This window comes from Hemitrygon akajei, chromosome 1 (genome assembly GCF_048418815.1).
Source record: "Hemitrygon akajei chromosome 1, sHemAka1.3, whole genome shotgun sequence".
Classification (NCBI taxonomy): Eukaryota; Metazoa; Chordata; class Chondrichthyes; order Myliobatiformes; family Dasyatidae; genus Hemitrygon; species Hemitrygon akajei.
The window spans coordinates 37,406,679-37,424,567 of NC_133124.1; the positions used below are offsets into that span (position 1 = coordinate 37,406,679).

The following is a 17,889-nucleotide window of genomic DNA, read 5'->3' on the forward strand; positions in this document are numbered from 1 at the left end:
GGGTCCGAGATAAGGGTTAATATGAAACCAGTTTACAGATTAGCCCACCGCTGTTGCCGTGAAATGATCGGCAATGTTACCAGAGAATCCTTTCAGTCCATCAAACTGTTTAGTGTCTTTGCGGCCCCGCCACCCCTAATTCAGTGGTCAACAGTGAAATTAACCCAGGGGATTTGGTAAAGTATCCCATCCTCAAATTCACAAGCATAAATCGAAATCAACAGGCTCAAATGCTGAGTGAACGTTAGGTTATTTTTTATAATGACTACTAGGTTTTATCACGTATGCTTGATTTTTCTATTTAGCTGGTGAGTTTAGCCAGGAGAACGAGAAGACGTGGCGGGGTGTCTCGTCGCCCTTTGCTTCGCCTCCGCCGTGCTCTTCACTTTGGACTGGAGCCGAATTTTCAGAACCAGTCTGAAAGAAGAGGAGTAAACAGAAGCTTAGTTTGTTTTATGTACAGACTGTTTCATGTAAAGGCTTTCTTGGAACATTAGGTACTTACAGGTCCAAAAATTAATTTCAAATATAGACCTTATTCTTGTATATCAATACTTGTGTAGAGACAGACACACACACACACACACACACACACACACACACACACACACACACACACACACACACACACACACACACACACACACACACACACACACACACACACACACACACACACACACAAATGCAAAACCTGGTCTCAGCCCTCCATTTTCGGAAGGAATGACACGATACAGGAGGCTATATGGTAGCGTGGTAATCAAAGTAACTTTTTACAACGCCATCGAACACCGACAGGAGTTCAATTTACATCGCTGTCTACAAGGAGTTTGTACGTTCTTGTGTGACCACGTGGGTTTCCTCCACCAGTCCAAGGGCTAGTAAATTATGGACATGCTATGTTGGCGCCAGAAGTATGAGGGCATTTGCCGGCTGACCCCAGCACATTCTTAAACTGGGCCGGTGATTGATGCAAAAGGCACATTGCTCTATGTTTCCATGTACCTGTGACAAATAAAACTATTCTCTAAATCTTTAAAATCTTCCCCACAGAGCCTTTTCAGTGGCTGCACCAAGTTTCAGTGCTTCTCTCAGCAGGTACTCCTGCAGTCTGGAATGTGCCAATCGGCATCAAATCTGTTGGAATTCTTTGAAGAAATAACAAGCCCGATAGACAAAAGAGCATCGGTTGATGTATAATTTGTACTTTCAGAAGGCTTTTGACAAAGTGCTACAGATACGGCTGTTAACACATTAAGAGCCTATGGTATTAAAGGAAAGATTTCAGCATGGATAAAGCAGTAATTGATAAGCAGGAGGCAAAGAGTGGGAATAAAGGGAGCCTTTTCTGGTTGGCTGCTGGTGACGAGTGGTGTTCCAAAGGGGCTGTGTTGGGATCACTTATTTTTACTTTATATGTCAATGACTTAGGTGATGGAATTGATGGCTTTGTTGCAAAATTTGCAGATGATATGAAGATAGGTAGAGGGGCAGGTAGTTTTGAGGAAGTAGAGAGGCTACAGAAGGACTTCGACAGATTAGGAGAATGGGCAAGGAAGTCGCAGATGGGATACAGTGTCGGGAATTGTATGGTCATGCACTTTGGTAGAAGAAAATAAAAGGTTGCCTACTTTCTAAATGGAGAGAAAATTCAAAATCTGAGGTGCAAAGGGACCTGGGAGTCCTTGTGCAGGATGCCCTAAAGGTTAATTTGCATGTTGAGTCAGTGGTGAAGAGGGAAAATGCAACATTACTGTTCATTTCAAGGGGACTAGAATATAAAAGCAAGGATGTAAAATAGAGGCTTTATAAAGAACTGATGAAGCCTCACATGTAGTATTGTGAGCAGTTTTGGGGCCTTTATGTTAGAGAGGATGTGCTGACACTGGACAGAGTTCAAAAGAAGCTCACGAAAATGATTTCAGGATTGAACAGCTTGTCATATGAAGACCGTTTGATGGCTCTGTGCCTGTATTCACTAGAATTCAGAAGAATGAGTGGTGACCTAATTGAAACCTATTGAATGTTGAAATGCTTCAGTAGAATGGATGTAGAGAGAATGTTTCCTATGGTGAGAGAGTCTAGGAACAGAGTACACAGCCTCAGAATAGAGGGGCGTCCTTTTAGAAAGAAAATGAGGAATTTCTTTAGCTAGGGAGTGAGGAATCTGTCAAATTCATTGCCACAGGCAGCAGTGGTGGGCAAGTCTTTACGTATATTTAAGGCAGAGTTTGATTGATCAGGGCATGAAGGGATAGGGCAGGAGATTGAGGCTGAGAGGAAAAATGGATCAGCCATGATGAAATGGTGGAGTAGACTTGATGGGCCAAATGGCCTAGTTCTCCACTTATATCCTGTGATCTTATGGTCTTTACATTCCATGTGCTGGAAGACCAACAAGTTCTGGGCAGACCACAGGGCATCTACATGGAGTTGCTACAGGACTTAATATTGGGGTCTGCATGTGATCCTGGGGCAGACCTTAGATCAGAGTTAAAGAGCTCTGGAAATGAACAAAATCATCCTTGCATCCTTCTCCACCACCTCTGAGAAAATTCACTGTCTTCTAAGAGGTGGACGATTGTCCCGTTCCTAACATGTCTACTCTGAGAGTAGATTGCAACTGGGATGAAATCTTATCTGCACAGAAAAGGATTGTGATGGCTCCCTCTCACCACCAGCCAGGAGACACCTTGGTGCTCCTTGGTGAGTTTTGATAATGAGGCATTCTGCCAAATGAAATTTGTGGATGATACTAAGCTTGGGGCTGAAGTGGACAGGCTATCTAAGCTTGCAGAGGGATCTGAGCCAGCTGGAAAAAAATGGGCTGAAAATGGCAGATGGAATTCAATGCAAACAAGTGTGAGCAGTTGCACTTTGGGAGGGCAGACCAGGGTAGGGCTTACACAGTGAACAGTAGGGTGCTGCAGAGTGTGGGAGAACTGAGGGACCTAGATGTACAGTCCATAATTCCTTGAAAGTGGTGTCATAAATAGATAGTGTTGTAAAAAGAATTTTTGACACATTGGCTTTCATAAATCATAGTACTGAATACAGGATTTAGGATGTTATGTTGACATTTTGTAAGATGTTGGTGAGGCCTGATTTGGAGTACCGTGCACAGTTCTGGTCACCTAGCTACAGGAAAGATGTAAATAGGATTGAAAGAGTGCAGAGAAAATTTATGAGGATGTTGCTGGGACTTGAAGACCTGAGTTATAGGGAAAGGCTGAGTAGGTTAGGACTTTATTCTCTGGACATAGGAGAATGAGGGGAGATTTGATAGTGGTATACAAAATCATGAAGGGTGTAAATAGGGTAAATGCAAGTTGGCTTTTCCTAATGAGATTGTGTGAGATTGGAACTGGAGGTCATGGGTTAAGGATGAAGGGTGAAATGTTTAAGAGGAACATGAGGAGGATTTTCTTCAGTCAGAAGGCGGTGCAAGTGGAGAATGAGCTGCCAGTGGAAGTGGTGGATACAGGTTCAATTCCAGCTTTTATAAGAAACTTGGATAAGTACATTGATGGGAGGGTGTGAAGGGCCATGGTCCAGGTGCAGGTCAGTGGGACCTAGGCAGAATAACAGTTCAACATGGACTAGATGGGTCAAATGGCCTGTGCCTGTGCTGTATTGCTCTATGATTCGGATGGTGTGCTTAAGGTACTACCTCACCGTATCCATAAAGTCCCTCTCCCACAGTCTAGGCAGGATGCTCTATGCTGACCGCTATCTGATTGACCTGTGGTCAAAGGTGTTTTCTTGGAAGAAAAAGTGATGTCCAGCTGAGAGGAACATTGCACAGAAATGGGGACAAACCTATCCCCGGAACACCCAAGGACTGGTAGAACCTCAGCACATAGCGAAAACTGGTGGTTCATTAAGGATGTCATGGCCAGGAGAGGTATAGGGGATAAGCTCCCACTACCTATTAAGTGCTCCAATGGTACACATCTCAAGTAGCCTCTGACAACCAAGTTCAGCTCCTGGCCTTCACGTGTGGCCCGGAACTACTAAATCTAGCAGAACAGTTTCTACTGACAGGAGAGGAGGCAAGGGCAGGTCCAGTCACTTCAGGCAGATGGAGTTCATCAGGAGAAATTCCTGAGGAAAAGTGCGGAGCTGGAGACCCTAGAGCAGTTCAATGTTAAGTTCAATGCTGACTGGCAACTCCTGCAAAGCCACTGATGCCAAACTGGATCAGTGTCTGCTGTTCCTTTGAATTTATCAGCTGCTTGGCAAGGTGGAACCTGCTGCATGGGCAACAGCTTGTTCTCCATGTCATAAGACCATGAGACCATAACACATAGGAGCAGAATTAGGCCATTCAGCCCATCGAGTCAGCTCCAGCATTCCATCATGGCTGATCCTTGATCCCACTCAACCCCATACACCTGTCTTCCTGCTATATCCTTTGATGCCCCGACCAATCAGGAAACTAGCAACTTCCACTTTAAATATACGCAAGGACTTGGGCTCCATCACAATCTGTGGCAGAGTATTCCATAGATTCACTACTCTCTGGCTAAAAAAATTCTTCCTTAGCTCTGTTCTAAAAGGTTGCCCCTCAACTTTGAGGCCATGGTGTCTAGTTCTGAATACCCCCACCATAGGAAACATCCTCTCCACATCCACTCTCTCTAGACCTTTCAACATTCGATAGGTTTCAATGAGATCCCTCTGTATTCTTCTAAATTCCAGTAAGTACAGGCCCAAAGTTGCCAAGTGCTCCTCATATGTGAACCCCAGTCATTCCCAGTATCATCCTCATGAACTTCCCCTGGACTCCCTCCAATTTTTTCCAATTTGTCTAAGCCCTGCTGCAATTGCGTTGCTTCCTCAGAACTTCCTACCCCTCCACCAATCTTTAAATCATCCACAAACTTTGCCACAAAGCCATCAATTCCATTATCTAAATGGAATTGGACAAACAACATGAAAAGCAGTGGTCCTAATACTGACCCCTGAGGAACACCAATGGTCACCGGAAGCCAAAGAGAAAAGGCCCCTTTCATTCCCACTTTCTGCCTGTCACCCATTCCACTATCCATGTCAGTATCTTTCCTGTAATGACATGGGATTTTATCATTTTAAGCAGCCTCATGTGGAGCACCTTATCAAACACCTTCTGAAAATCCAAGTAAATTACATCCACTGCCTCTCCTTTGTCCACCCTGCTCGTTACTTCCTCAAAGGTCTCTAACAGATTTGTCAGGCAAGATTTCCCTTTACAAAAACCATGCGGACTTTCACTTATTTTATCATTAGTCTCCAAGTACAGCTTTGGCTTATGTATTGGCTTGCATATTACATAGACAGCTAGGGTGCAATATCCATGGTCAATCCCAACCAACAGAGGGGTGCCTTGGTGCTTTGGATCCATGCTCAGCCTGATACAACCACGTACAAAGGTGGTCATCAGGATGTGCTGTACCTGGCAGGAAAATCTCTGATAGCCTTGTGCTGCCATTGCCAAGATTAGGACAAAGGGGTGGATACCTGCCTGGTCATCTTGGATGAGGAGAAGGCCTTTGACAGGACATTACTCATGTACATGATGGCCAAGCTCTCTAAAATGGACTTTGGGGAGGGATTGATAGCCATAGTTCATTCCAAATCAATGGGTGGGAGACCATCCTATCACGTCTGGAGCCAGTCAGTGTTGTCCACTCTCTTGTCTTTTTTGTGTACTGCATAGAACCCTTTGCCAAATAGATTAGGAAGGTTGAGAGCATAAGAGTGGTGACATTGTCAGGCAATGGAGTCACTAACTTCAAAACCTTACTGTACACAGATGATGACACCACCGTCTTCTCAGATCCATGGCCGGTTTGCAGATTGATCAGCAGCTGTGATCATTCTGAGTTGGCATTGGGAACCAGAGTCAATCGAAGGAAGAGCGAGGCCATGCTTTCTCAGACACTGGCCCAACAATTCCAGTATCCCCTACTCTGCCATGTCTGGCTACCTTACTGTGCTGGGAATCTGGTTCAGAGGAGCTGAGGCATGTAACAAGAATTTGCTGGGGCAGATTGAGAAGGTCACACCAAAATTGACTGTGTGAAAACAACAGTCTCTGTCATTAACTGGGAAGAACTTGGTCATCAGTGTGATGTGCTCTCAGGGCTGCTGTACTTGGAGCTCGTGTGGCCTATTCCCCACTCTTTCTGGTCTGATAAACCCCAAAATGCAAACTTAGTCAACACAAAACATAGTGCATATAGTAGGATTTCACTCTCACAAAACCCTGCTGACTATCCTTACACAGTCTATCTTCCAAGTGTACATTGATCTTGTCTCAATAATTATCTTCAATAATTTCCCTATCACAGATGAGAGCTCACTAGCAGGTAGTTACCTGATTATCACTTTTCTTAAATAAAAGAATGTTATGTATCATTCAGTGTTCTAGTACCTTACTTGTGATTAATGAATTGACATAAACCTTGGTCAGGGCTTCAGCAATTTCCTGTTTTGTTGAACATACCATTCTGACACGTTTTACTCCCCTGCTGCTTGGGAAATCAGGCGCAGGGTTTTAAGATAATATTCAGATAAAAACAAAATTTTATCTGAATTATTTTCTCCCCTAGCAGGGACTTCTCAGTTTTGGGTACCTTCATAGAAAGAGAGACTGAAACGTTTTCAAGATATTATGTAAGAAGTAAATTGCAAGTGGAAATTCATTTTGATATTTGCTCACAATTCTGAAATCAGATGATCATGGTTTTTCATAATAATACAGACCTTTCCTAGACAAAACTTCCTAACCCATCTTTTGCTTTGTCTCTAGTATATCCTGGCACTATATCTTAGTAATGGACACATATATGCAAAATAATTAATTTATCCAGCAGTCTGATTATTTGTGAGCAGAACCTACATAGTTACAAATGCAACAAATGTTTGGCAGAAATAAAAAGAAGCAATGGAAGGATAAATAATTGGATTAGACCATTAAAGTGGACACAAACGCACAAAGAGAAATTTAAGCTCCTTATGATGAAGGTAGTTTTTTTTTTACAATAATGTGCATTGACCTGGATGTAATACCATTAAATGGGATGAAAAGTCATATATCATGGAATTACATATTCATGCTAAAGACAGTTAGTGAGCTGTCACTCAATTTGGATTAATGTTGCATTCTATTTTTGTGACTATGCATGCTGTTATCAAATCACACATTCCTGCTGTAATTAACATCATCCCTGTCAAAGTATATCTCAGAACAAAGGTTATTATTTCCTTGATAATTATTTTTGACAGTCTTTGAAAAATGTTATAGATTTATCAACTTGAAAATGTTGCTGTGAATTTCTCATTATTTTGATACATTTGGAAATGCCAAAATGAAATTTTCATCTTCATCCTGGTTATATTCCCTATGATAGGGAATTTACAAAGAATGTCAATATACTTTTGTATATTGATATTCAATATACAAAAGAATGTTAATATACTTTGACAAAAACATTGTTATATGAAATAGGGATAAAATGCACCTTCCAATAATTTTGCCAAAGTTTTTCTTTCACGATGTTGTTATAATTGCATGACAGAAAACAAAGCACAACAACTCATGAAGCAATCAGTCAGAAACATTACTATCATAGCTGTATATCCAAAAATTCCAAAGTCCTAAAGGCTTTACGGATAAGGAAAATGGTTTTCTTTATTGGTATGTTCTCTATTAAAATTAGCGACTAAATCTAAAAATTTAACTAATAGTGTAGGTCACGTATTTGTGACATCCTGCATGTGACTTATAAAGAAGTGTCAGTCTGAAGGTAGATTCAACAGGAAGTGAAGAATTATTGTTGGGTACATTGATATAAGGTACTCAAAACTGATGTAAAACAATTTTATTTTGCAAGGGCACTAGGCTTATGCTCATTAAGAGTTAGAAGTCATGTGAAGATGACAGTAGATCAGTGGGGGAATAAAACTGGCTTTCACTCTGCAGTTTGAGATAAAGTCAGATGCACTGTATCAGCATTCCGGTGGAGTGAAGGGAATTACTGAGGCATGAGAGAGGAGCTGAGCAAAGTTGATTGGAAGGGGACACAATCAGGGATGATGGCAGAAGAGCAATGGCTGGAGTGTCTGAGGGCAAATTGGAAGAATTGCAGATGAGGAAGTATTCCAAAAGGGAGAATGAGGCAACCATGGCTGACAAAGAAAGTCAAAGACAGAATAAAAACCAAAGAGAGGGCATACAATATTGCAAAAATTAGTGGGAATTTTATAGATAAATAGATAGATAGATAAATTTGGGAAACTTTTGAAAACCAATAGAAGGTAACAAAAAAACATGAGAAAAAATGAAATATGAAATATCAGTAATATCAAAGAGGATACCAAAAGTTTTTCAGATAGATAATAAAAGGAGCAGAAGAGAGCCAAGAGTGGAAATCAGACTGCAAAAAAAAATGACACTGGAGAGATAGTAAGGGCGACAAAGGATTGGTGGATGAATTTAATAAGTATTTTGTGTCAGTGTTTACTATGGAAGATGTGAGCAGTTTGCTGGAAATTTGAGTGTCAGGGGGTAGAAGTGAGTGTAGTTGCTATTATTAAGGAGAAGGTGCCTAGGAAGCTGAAAAGACTGAAGGTTGATAAGTCACCTGGACCAGATATACCCCAGGGTTCATAAATGGGAGCTGAAGAGATTGTGGAGGCGTTAGTATTGATCTTTCAGGAATAACTAGATTTTGACATGGTTCCAGAGGACTGGAAAATTGCAAATGTCACTCCACTTTTTAAGAAAGGAGGGAGGCAGAAGAAAGGAAATTATAGGCTAGTTAGCCTGACTTCAGTGGTTAGGAAGATATTGGAGTCCATTATTATGGAAAAGGATTTGGGGTACCTGGAGGTGCATAATAAAATAGACCAAAGTCAGCATGGTTCCCTTAAGGGGATATTTTGCCTCGCAAATCTGTTGTAATTATTTCAGAAAATAACATACAGGGTAAACAAAGTAAGTGGATGTTGTTTACTTGGTGTTTCAGAAGGCCTTTTACAAGGTGTTGTATATGAGGCTGCTTAACATGGTAAGACCCATGATACTACAGGAGAGATACTTATAGATGGACAGAAGATTGGCTGACTGGCAGGAAGAAGAAAGTGGGAATAAAGGGGGCATTTTCTGGTAGGCTGCCACCGTACTGCAGGGGTTGGTATTGGGACTGTTTCTTTTCACATTATATGTCAATGTTTTGGATTGATGGCTTTGTGGGCGAGCTTACGGATGATACAAAGATAGGTAGAGTGGCAGGTAGGGTAGAGAAAGAAGGAAGTCTGCAGAAGGACTTGCCTTAGACAGATTAGGAGAATAGGTAAAGAAGCGGCAGTTGGAATATAGCATAGGGAAGTGTATGGTAATGCGCTTCCTTAGAAGGAATAAGGATGTAGACCATTTTCTAAATGAGGTGAACATTCAAAAATTGGAGTTGCAAGGGGACTTGGGAGTCCTTGTGCAGGATATTTCCTAAAGGTTAACTTGCAGGTTGAGATGGTGGTAAGGAAGGCAAATGCAATTTGAGAGAACTAGAATATAAGAGCAAGAGCGTGATGCTGAGGCTTTAAATGGCACAGGTCAGACCACATTAGAGTATTTATAAGAAAAGACATGTTAACATTGGAGAGAGTTCAGAGGAGTTTCTTGAGAATTATTTTGGAAATAAAATGGTTAACATATGAGGAGTGTTTGATGGCTCTGGGCCTGTACTCGCTAGAGTCTGGAGTTTAGAAGAATTGGGGGAATCAGACTGAAACCTATCGAATATTGAAAGGCGTAGATAAAGTGGATCTGGAGAGGATGTTTCTTATAGTGGGCATGTCTAAGGTCAGAGGACACGGAGTCCATTTAGAACAGAGATGAGGAGGAATTTCTTTAGTCAGAGGGTGGTGAATCTGTGGAATTCATTGCTGCAGATGGCTGTGGAGGCCAAGTTATTGAGTGTATTTAAAGTGGAGGCTAATATATTCTTGGTTAGTCTAGTCAGGGCTTTGAAATGTACAGAGAGAAGGCAGGAGAATGAGGTTGAGAGGGATAATAAATCAGACATAAAGGAATGGCAGAGCAGTCTCAATGGGCCAAATGGCTTAATTCTGTTCATTTGTCTTTACCTTAAGCTTATATCTAATTCCAAACCATATTAGCATATCTATGATGTGCATTTCACCAATTTACCCTGCCTTTACCTATAATAATGTGAGGGATTGATCTGGATTGTAAACAGAAATTGGTGCTGGGTTTACAGTGTCGATTAACCTAATTCTGTTCTAGTTGGGCAGGAACTCATTCCGAATGCGCACTAATTTGATTCTTTAACATAACATCATAGCATCGAGTGTCAGGAGTGGCTCTCACCATTTCGGGTTAGCCAGCTTATACATCTTGAACTGGTGATCTCTGCACCATAAGAAAAATGGAGGGAAAGGTTCAATTGATAGTAGAGTATGCTAAAAGGTTAGCACATCATTGTGGGCTGAAGGGCCTGTATTGTACTGAACTGTTCTATGTTCTACTGCATCAATCACTCATCTACATCTGTCACTCAGGACATGAAGCTCATATTCTATGCTGCATCATACCCTCATGTATTTACTACTATTCCAAGTACAAATTGTCTAGCCAACTCATTCCAGATGTCTTTGTAGTCTGCTGAAACTAACTGCTGTCTGTCAGTGAGAGCAGGCATCCTCACATCCTGCAACAGCACTGCAAGCCATTGTGAGTGGGGAGAGAGGGTTGTTGACTGTAGGGGACAATACCAATGTAACTTAGGGAGGAGAGAATAGTCAAGAACCCGAGGCATAGAGGCAGAACTGCAGGATGTTCATTAATCCAATGTATTATTGCTGCTGTCACACAGCTCCAGTAACCCATTTGCAATCCTGACCTCCAATCCTGTCTGTGTGGAGTGCTCAGTCCCTTCATGATTCTGCGGGTTTCTCCCAAGTGCTTTGGTCTCCTCCCATGTCTGAAAGTTGTGCTGGTAGGCTAACTGGCAAATGTAGACGATCTTGGTTTCAGTGAATCAGAAGTTGTGAGTGAGATGAAGTTATGGGGAATAAGAGAGGGAATGAGATTAATGGGATTGCTCTGCTGGGAATCTGCATGGATCCAATGTGATAGCCTGCTGTGTCATCCAAGTAAATGATAAAGTTCAGTGTATGGCCCTCCTTTATCAACTGTCCCAATAGCCTCATACATTGCTCAATATATACTATCCCCATCACTCACCTATATGTGTCCATCAGTTGCTAATATTCTATGCTTCACTGTACCATCATATATTCCAAGTGTATCTCTGCTATCCAGTTTAGAGCTTTATTCCCGTTATCCCATCACAATGAACCATGTCATGCTTATCTATATTAAAATTAATTTGTAATTAACCCTCCATTCTACATTTATTGATAATCTCTTGTAATTTGAAGCATTTATTTCCCAGTGTTAACTATTATTTCAATTTGTTATCTGTAAACTTTTAAATTTCAATTTAAAATTCGGAGTTTAAATTAATAATGTAGATGTGAGCAACAGCAGTTCCTGTATCAATTTTCATTAAGCATCACATCTTTGTTTGCCAGTATGAATGGTTATCATTCATACTATTTCCAGCTTTTTGTTTTGTATTATTGCTGTCTACTCTTTTAAGTGACATAAGCTGTTCTAACCTTAGATATAAGTCAGCTATGTGATGCTCTATCAAAGGCTATTAGAAAATTCAACTACTATACATCTGCTCTTTCAATAAATCACTTAAACTTGGTCAAACATGTATGTTCTTCCTTATAGAAATCTGAGTTTGCATTATATGTCTACATGGTTTCAATTATATTACATTATGTATGGATTTAATTATATTTTGTATCACTGACATTACAGTGCCTAAGTATGTTCTACCTCTCTGTCTAAACTAACTGGTTGTCAGTCCTCTCCTTTTATTTATTTTTCCAATGTATAGAGTGGTGAATCTGTGGAGTTCTCTGCCACAGGAAACAGTTGAGGCCGGTTCATTGGCTATATTTAAGAGGAAGTTAGATATGGCCCTTGTGGCTAAAGGGATCAGGGGGAATGGAGAGAAAGCAGGTACAGGGTTCTGAGTTGGATGATCAGCCATGATCATACTGAATGGCAGTGCAGGCTCAAAGGGCCAAATGGCCTACTCCTGCACCTATTTTCTATGTTTCTATAATAGTGTCTCTGTTACTCCAGCCTACTTCTAAAGTTATTTAAAATAAAAATGGGTCACACTTGTAAAAGAACTTGGAACATCTTAAGCAAATAAAATGGGATACTTATTTCCTTACTCACTTTGACTCTAGTGAAAACATAGGCAGTAGTGATTAAAGACGGGAATAAAATAAGGGAAGGGATATTCTAAAATAGTTGTAAAGTGGTTACCTATAGAAAGATTTCAAAGTGTAAGGAGCAAGAATGTAGAACCACAGTTAACCTTCACCCTTCAGTGCCCAGTGTGTTTTCCTGATGACCAGCTTATAATTAAGCATGTAACTTTTAAAAAATTGACATTTATCAACATTAATAGACAAATTAATGACTCATTCTCATGTGAGAAAATTCCAAAGTCAAGTGAAGTTCACAAGACACACTCATTATAAAAGGATTCATTCCTGAAAAAGAAAACATTTTTCATCCAGGAAAGATCTTTAGGGCATCAATCCACCACTCACTCAATAATTTCTGGGATTGCTTTATATGCCACATAAAAGTAGTTTCTCACTCTCTCAAATGGATATGATCATCATCGTGGTATAAGGATGGCAGCAAAATCTGGCTAATTCGCGAGGAAACTAAATTGTCTAAATGTTATCAATTATTCATCAGGATGCACTTTTAAAAGTTTCAAAATGTGTCATAGATTGGCAAATATGGAAATACAACTGTTTAGCATGAAATTAAAATGCAACAGTTGTTGGCTAATGGTAACATAATCATCATGTTTTTGAAATTACTGTTGCTATTCATCAGTTTTGAAGTGTAAGTGATGGAGAATTGGGTTTGTAATCCGAACAGGTGTAAATTATCTCTCATCTCATAATTTCAAGAATGAGAAGGAAGAACTGGTCGGAGCCTATGACACAAATATACTATCAGTCTATGGTCAGCCAACGTTGAACAATGTTAACATGAACATAACAAAATAGTAGCCAGGATAACCTAATTTCAAAGTTGGAACAAGTGTGCCTCAGGCTGGGTGGTGGATGAAACTATTTCACTCTAAATATTTATATTAAAAAGCAATTGACATACTTTTCCTTAAGCAGGAAGAGAGTGTGAGTAACTACTTTGTGTTTTAAAGACACCATATTTAAAAATATTCTTCCTACCCAGAAAAGAAAAAATCATGTACTGAATCTGATTCCAAAGGTGGCGAAGTGCGATCATCAGAACCAAAACTGAAATGAAGAACGCTAGACCCTATGGGAAATAAGATACACTAGGTCTGCACTTTTGTTGACAACTAGTTCTTTAAAAACTTTAGTAAATGCAAAACTCTGCAGAATGGTGAGAAGGCATTCACTAAACAATGCAGTCACTGTTATTCGTGGAGAAGCATTTTGTTCGGGTACATTAGATTCCATGTAGTAGAGTGCAGTTGTTCTCCTGAAGGGAACAGAATTTCTCCTTACTGATCTATTTTGTTGATCTCTTTTTGGGTCTCATTAAGGGAGGATTAGCAAGGGGATTTCACTTCCTGTCTGTGTCCCATCAATTCTTTTCCCTCTTAGCAGCGATTCTTGTTGCTAAGAGGACATGTGAAGCCCTCCAGTTCCCAAGTGTATTTTTCCCCTTTGGGAGTTTAGAGAAAATCATCTGGATCTAGTCTTATTTCCTAGCCAGCATTACTTTAATATCGATGATAATGCACTTATCAACGCTTGAGACAAAAAAGGGCAGGGCTTCATTTTCAAAAGCTTATTTATCCACGAGGACTGTCAAATCCCAGTCTGGCCTCGGCCTCGGCCCCGGCTGGGCACGTTTTAGCCCGAGTCAGCAGCTGGCTTCCAGGACCCGCAGCAGCAGCTGGCCTCTCGACTTCCCAGTACTGCAACCTGAATGACATGAGCTAATTCAGTGCAAAGCAGAAGGTCAACCAGAGGACTTCCTTTTTTGGATTGCTCAGCGCCACACTGTGTTGAGGTTATCCTTTGAGCTTTTGGGAAACACTAATGTATTCCCTCTTGTTAAAAAGACACAACTGCAGTCTACTTCTCGATGCACGAATCTTACTTAGATACATGAATGAGTATGACAGTAGGGTACATTATGTTAAAACTGCCCCACAACATGTGCAGAACTTGTTGTGCAAACAATTAACCCCTCACTAACCTGTGATTGAGCAGCAGCTGAACTAGCTTCATTAGTTTCCACTTCCCGTGCAGATGAACTGCTATCTACTTCCAGCTTCTTTACATCATTCTCAACTGGAATTCTTGACCCAATTTGAATGTTATTATCCCCTGAGCTCTTGTTCACTGGATTCAAGTTAGGGCTGGTCTTGTCCAAAGAACGAGCTTTATGCCATGCAGGGTAAAACAAAGGTTCTGCTGCTGCTGAAGCTGTTGGCAACTGAGTTCCAGACTCCAATGCAGTCATCTCAGTGACGGCCTTCATTAAACAGGATAAAATAAGTAGACACTAACTATTCTTTTATCTCTGTACACTAATAAGACAAGCATTTAAACAATACTGTGTTGTTTTAAGGATATATCAGTGTAAAGTTCTTGCTCCTTGGCGAGATCTGTTTTAACAAGAAAAACTAATACCCGGTATTTCCCACGGGTAAAGTGGATAGCGAGCTGGTCTTCCCAAATTCTGATAGTGAATTAGGATGAGGACTCTCCAAAGTTAACAGAAACAAAATAACAAAAAGAAATGGCTTGATAACATTACCAATCATCATTATTAAATAGAGTCCCATCAGTCTTTTAAGTAGCAGGTCAGAACAGTGCAGCTATTCTAACCATAACTTTCCAAAACTCTTTTGATTTGAGTACTGAAGGGAACTTATTTTCATTTGAATCCAGGGTATGTGCTAATGACAGCCTGGTATCTTTGAATGTAATGATGGCAAAATGGGTCCCTTTCCTCTCCATTCCATCACCAGCACAGACTTTAGTAACAATTCCGCTCTCACACATTGCTGATCTCGAGCTCAATAAGACCAACACCCTTCTTTCTAATGCTGATGGTGAAAACATCAAGCGTGTTTCGATTGGCTAAAAAGAGGCGTTTGGAGTTGTGTCACAGCTGAGTTGCCCGTGTCATTTTCTGTAGAGTTTATTGTGCAGTAATAGTCCTTACCACTTAAAATCTGAAGCTATATAAAAAGAAATATATATTTGACATGTGCTAATCAAATAAAAAAGTTCCATGAAGGTTGAACAGATTTATCATCATCCATCCAATTTTGAATTGGTGGAGTAAAAAGGCACAGGTAATTTATATGGAAATATACGAACTCACCTCTGAATGCTAACTCAACTATTATGTGTCGCCCTCAAAGTTCAAAGTACATTTATTATTGATGTATGTATATGTTATACAACCTTTAGGTTCATCTTCTTGCAGGCAGCCACAAGACAAAGAGGTAGCACATAGACGTGGTTACATAATTAAGCCATTCGGCCCATTGATCTGCTGATTTATTATCCCTCTCAACCCTGTTCTCCTTCCTTCTCCTACTAACCTTTGACACCTTTACTAATCAAGAACCTACCAACCTCCACTTTAAATATACCCAATGACTTTATTCCACACAGCCATCTGAGACAATGAATTCGACAGATTCATCACTCTCTGACCTGAAATCTTCTTGCCTGGTACTCCAATATTCTTCTCAAGTTAGTGAAAAGTTAGAGGTTGTGGTCACAATCCATGATTTATTTTTCCCTGAAGCCATGGGCTATGTCTTTTTTAGAGAGCATACGCTATGCTGCCAGTGATTGCATTCAATAGTAGTTGTTAGGGTGATGGATTGGGTTAACAGGTAAAAGAAACAAGTATTATCTATTAAATGAGGCTTTTGATCAGTTCAATTCATAGATGTGTACAATGTCCTGTGTATGTTACTCAAAATGGGTTTTTTTTGGTTTGTTAAGAGTAGGAATGCTTCTTTGTCTGATAAGTGTTTCTCTCGCAGTTGTTTTGCTTTATACTTGCTGATATGGTAATTGTATTCATTTGTTAACCAATGGGGAATGTTATTTTGTCTTGTGAGGCTGGGCACGTGGGGAAGGGGTTTTCGTGGGCTTTTGGTGGGGAGTCGGGAGGAAGACGCCGAGGAAGGTGGACGTGTGCTGCACTGCTCGGAAGACCACTGGGGGGTCCTAGGTGCGAAGACGTGGAGGTCGGAGGCAAGCGACGAGGGGTCGGATGGTTCAATGGTTGAGCTCCAACGATGTGCACTAAACTGACTGAACTTTGATAAGTTGGCGCCTTTTGTTTTTTTTCCTTGCATATATATTGTATTGCCTAATACTCTTTTAATTTTAGTAAACCCTTTAAAGTGTATTTCATAACGGTATTTGTTGTGGGTTTGATACTGTGGGCGGCGGGTGCGAGGCATAAACTCGATTCTCACAGCACCTGCATGTACGGGAGGCGGGGTTGGTGTGTGGCTGGATCTCCTTTTCCCCTAGACATATACCAGCCTGTTGGCTAAGCGTTACAGATGTTTGTGAGAGGACTGCAATACAACCCACATATTAATACCAAGCTGACAGACTGTTCAGGATAATTTCCATTTACCATGGCCTGTTGAAGTAGTCAGGCTCCTTTCTGTCTATATTGGCCAAGGTATAAGCAATGTTCTAGTTAGTCCCACACTAGGTTCTAAGTCAGATGGTTGTGGGTTCAAGCATAGAGACTTTTCAAAGATCTATGCTGACACTCCAATGCTGAATTGGTTTCACATAGTCAAGGTGTTGCCTTTTAGATGAGGATAATTTTAGGACTTTGCTGCTGTCTTAAGTAGATCCCAAGGCAGTATATTCTGGAAGAGCAATGGAAGTATCCTTGGTGTCACAGTCACTATATACCTCAGTCAGCTAGGTCACTATCACGTTGCTTTATATGGGAGTTTGCACTCTGCAAAGTGGCTGCATTTCTCACATTATAAAAGTAACCACACTTCAAAGCTATTTAACACTTTGAAACATCCAGAGACTAGTAAAATCTGTTTATTAATTTTAAATCTATTTTTCTTTCCCTGCATAGTATGGTGGTTTGATACTTATATTCCCAGAACTATTGAAATTGGGGCATGGGACTTGGGTGGAGCTCTGGATGTTTAATAGAATATAGGTCTCTATAGCACAGTACAGGTCCTTCAGCCTAATGCTGAAGTTCCTCAGTTAATGGTAGTTGTCCATGACATAAAAAAAGTTGGGAACCCCTGACCTATAGTGCTATGCTGACCTTTTAACCTACTCTAAGATCAATCTAACCCTTCACGCTTCATAGTCCTCCGTTTTTCTGTAATCCATGTGCCTATCTATGAGTTTCTTAAATTTCCCTAATTTATTTACCTCCTCCACTAACTCTGGCAGTGTGTTCCATGCACCCACCACTCTCTGGGTTAGCCACTTCTACCTGGGAAAATGTCTCTGGCTATCCACTCAATCTATGCCTCTGATCATCTTGTACACCTCTATCAAGTTGCATCTCATCATCCTTTGCTCTAGAGAGAACAGTCCAAGCTTGCTCAACCTGTCTTCCCTCATAAGACATGATCACCAATCAAGGCAGCATCCTCTGCACCCTCTCTAAAGCCTTCCCCCCTCCACCTCACCATTCAGCATTACTTGGGTCTAATACACATCTAGAGTCAATTGTGAAAAGCTGAGGGC

General features: G+C 40.7%; 1 protein-coding gene across 4 annotated transcripts in view; it reads right to left on the minus strand.

Annotated features, from left to right (window-relative positions):
• Nucleotides 1-231: 231 nt before the first annotated feature.
• trim55a (tripartite motif containing 55a) overlaps nt 232-17,889 on the minus strand; it is a 79,185-nt gene continuing 61,527 nt past the window's right edge. For 2 of the 4 annotated variants that reach the window (XM_073041444.1, XM_073041434.1), the window contains exons 9-10: nt 14,369-14,647; nt 232-417 (exon numbers count right to left, since the gene is read on the minus strand). In XM_073041444.1, the coding sequence (XP_072897545.1) occupies nt 298-417; nt 14,369-14,647 (399 nt within the window). In that variant the 3' untranslated portion in view covers nt 232-297. Of the gene's footprint in view, nt 418-13,365; nt 13,457-14,368; nt 14,648-17,889 lie in introns of all 4 variants that reach the window. The other 2 variants (XM_073041452.1, XM_073041461.1) reach the window with 2 other exon arrangements.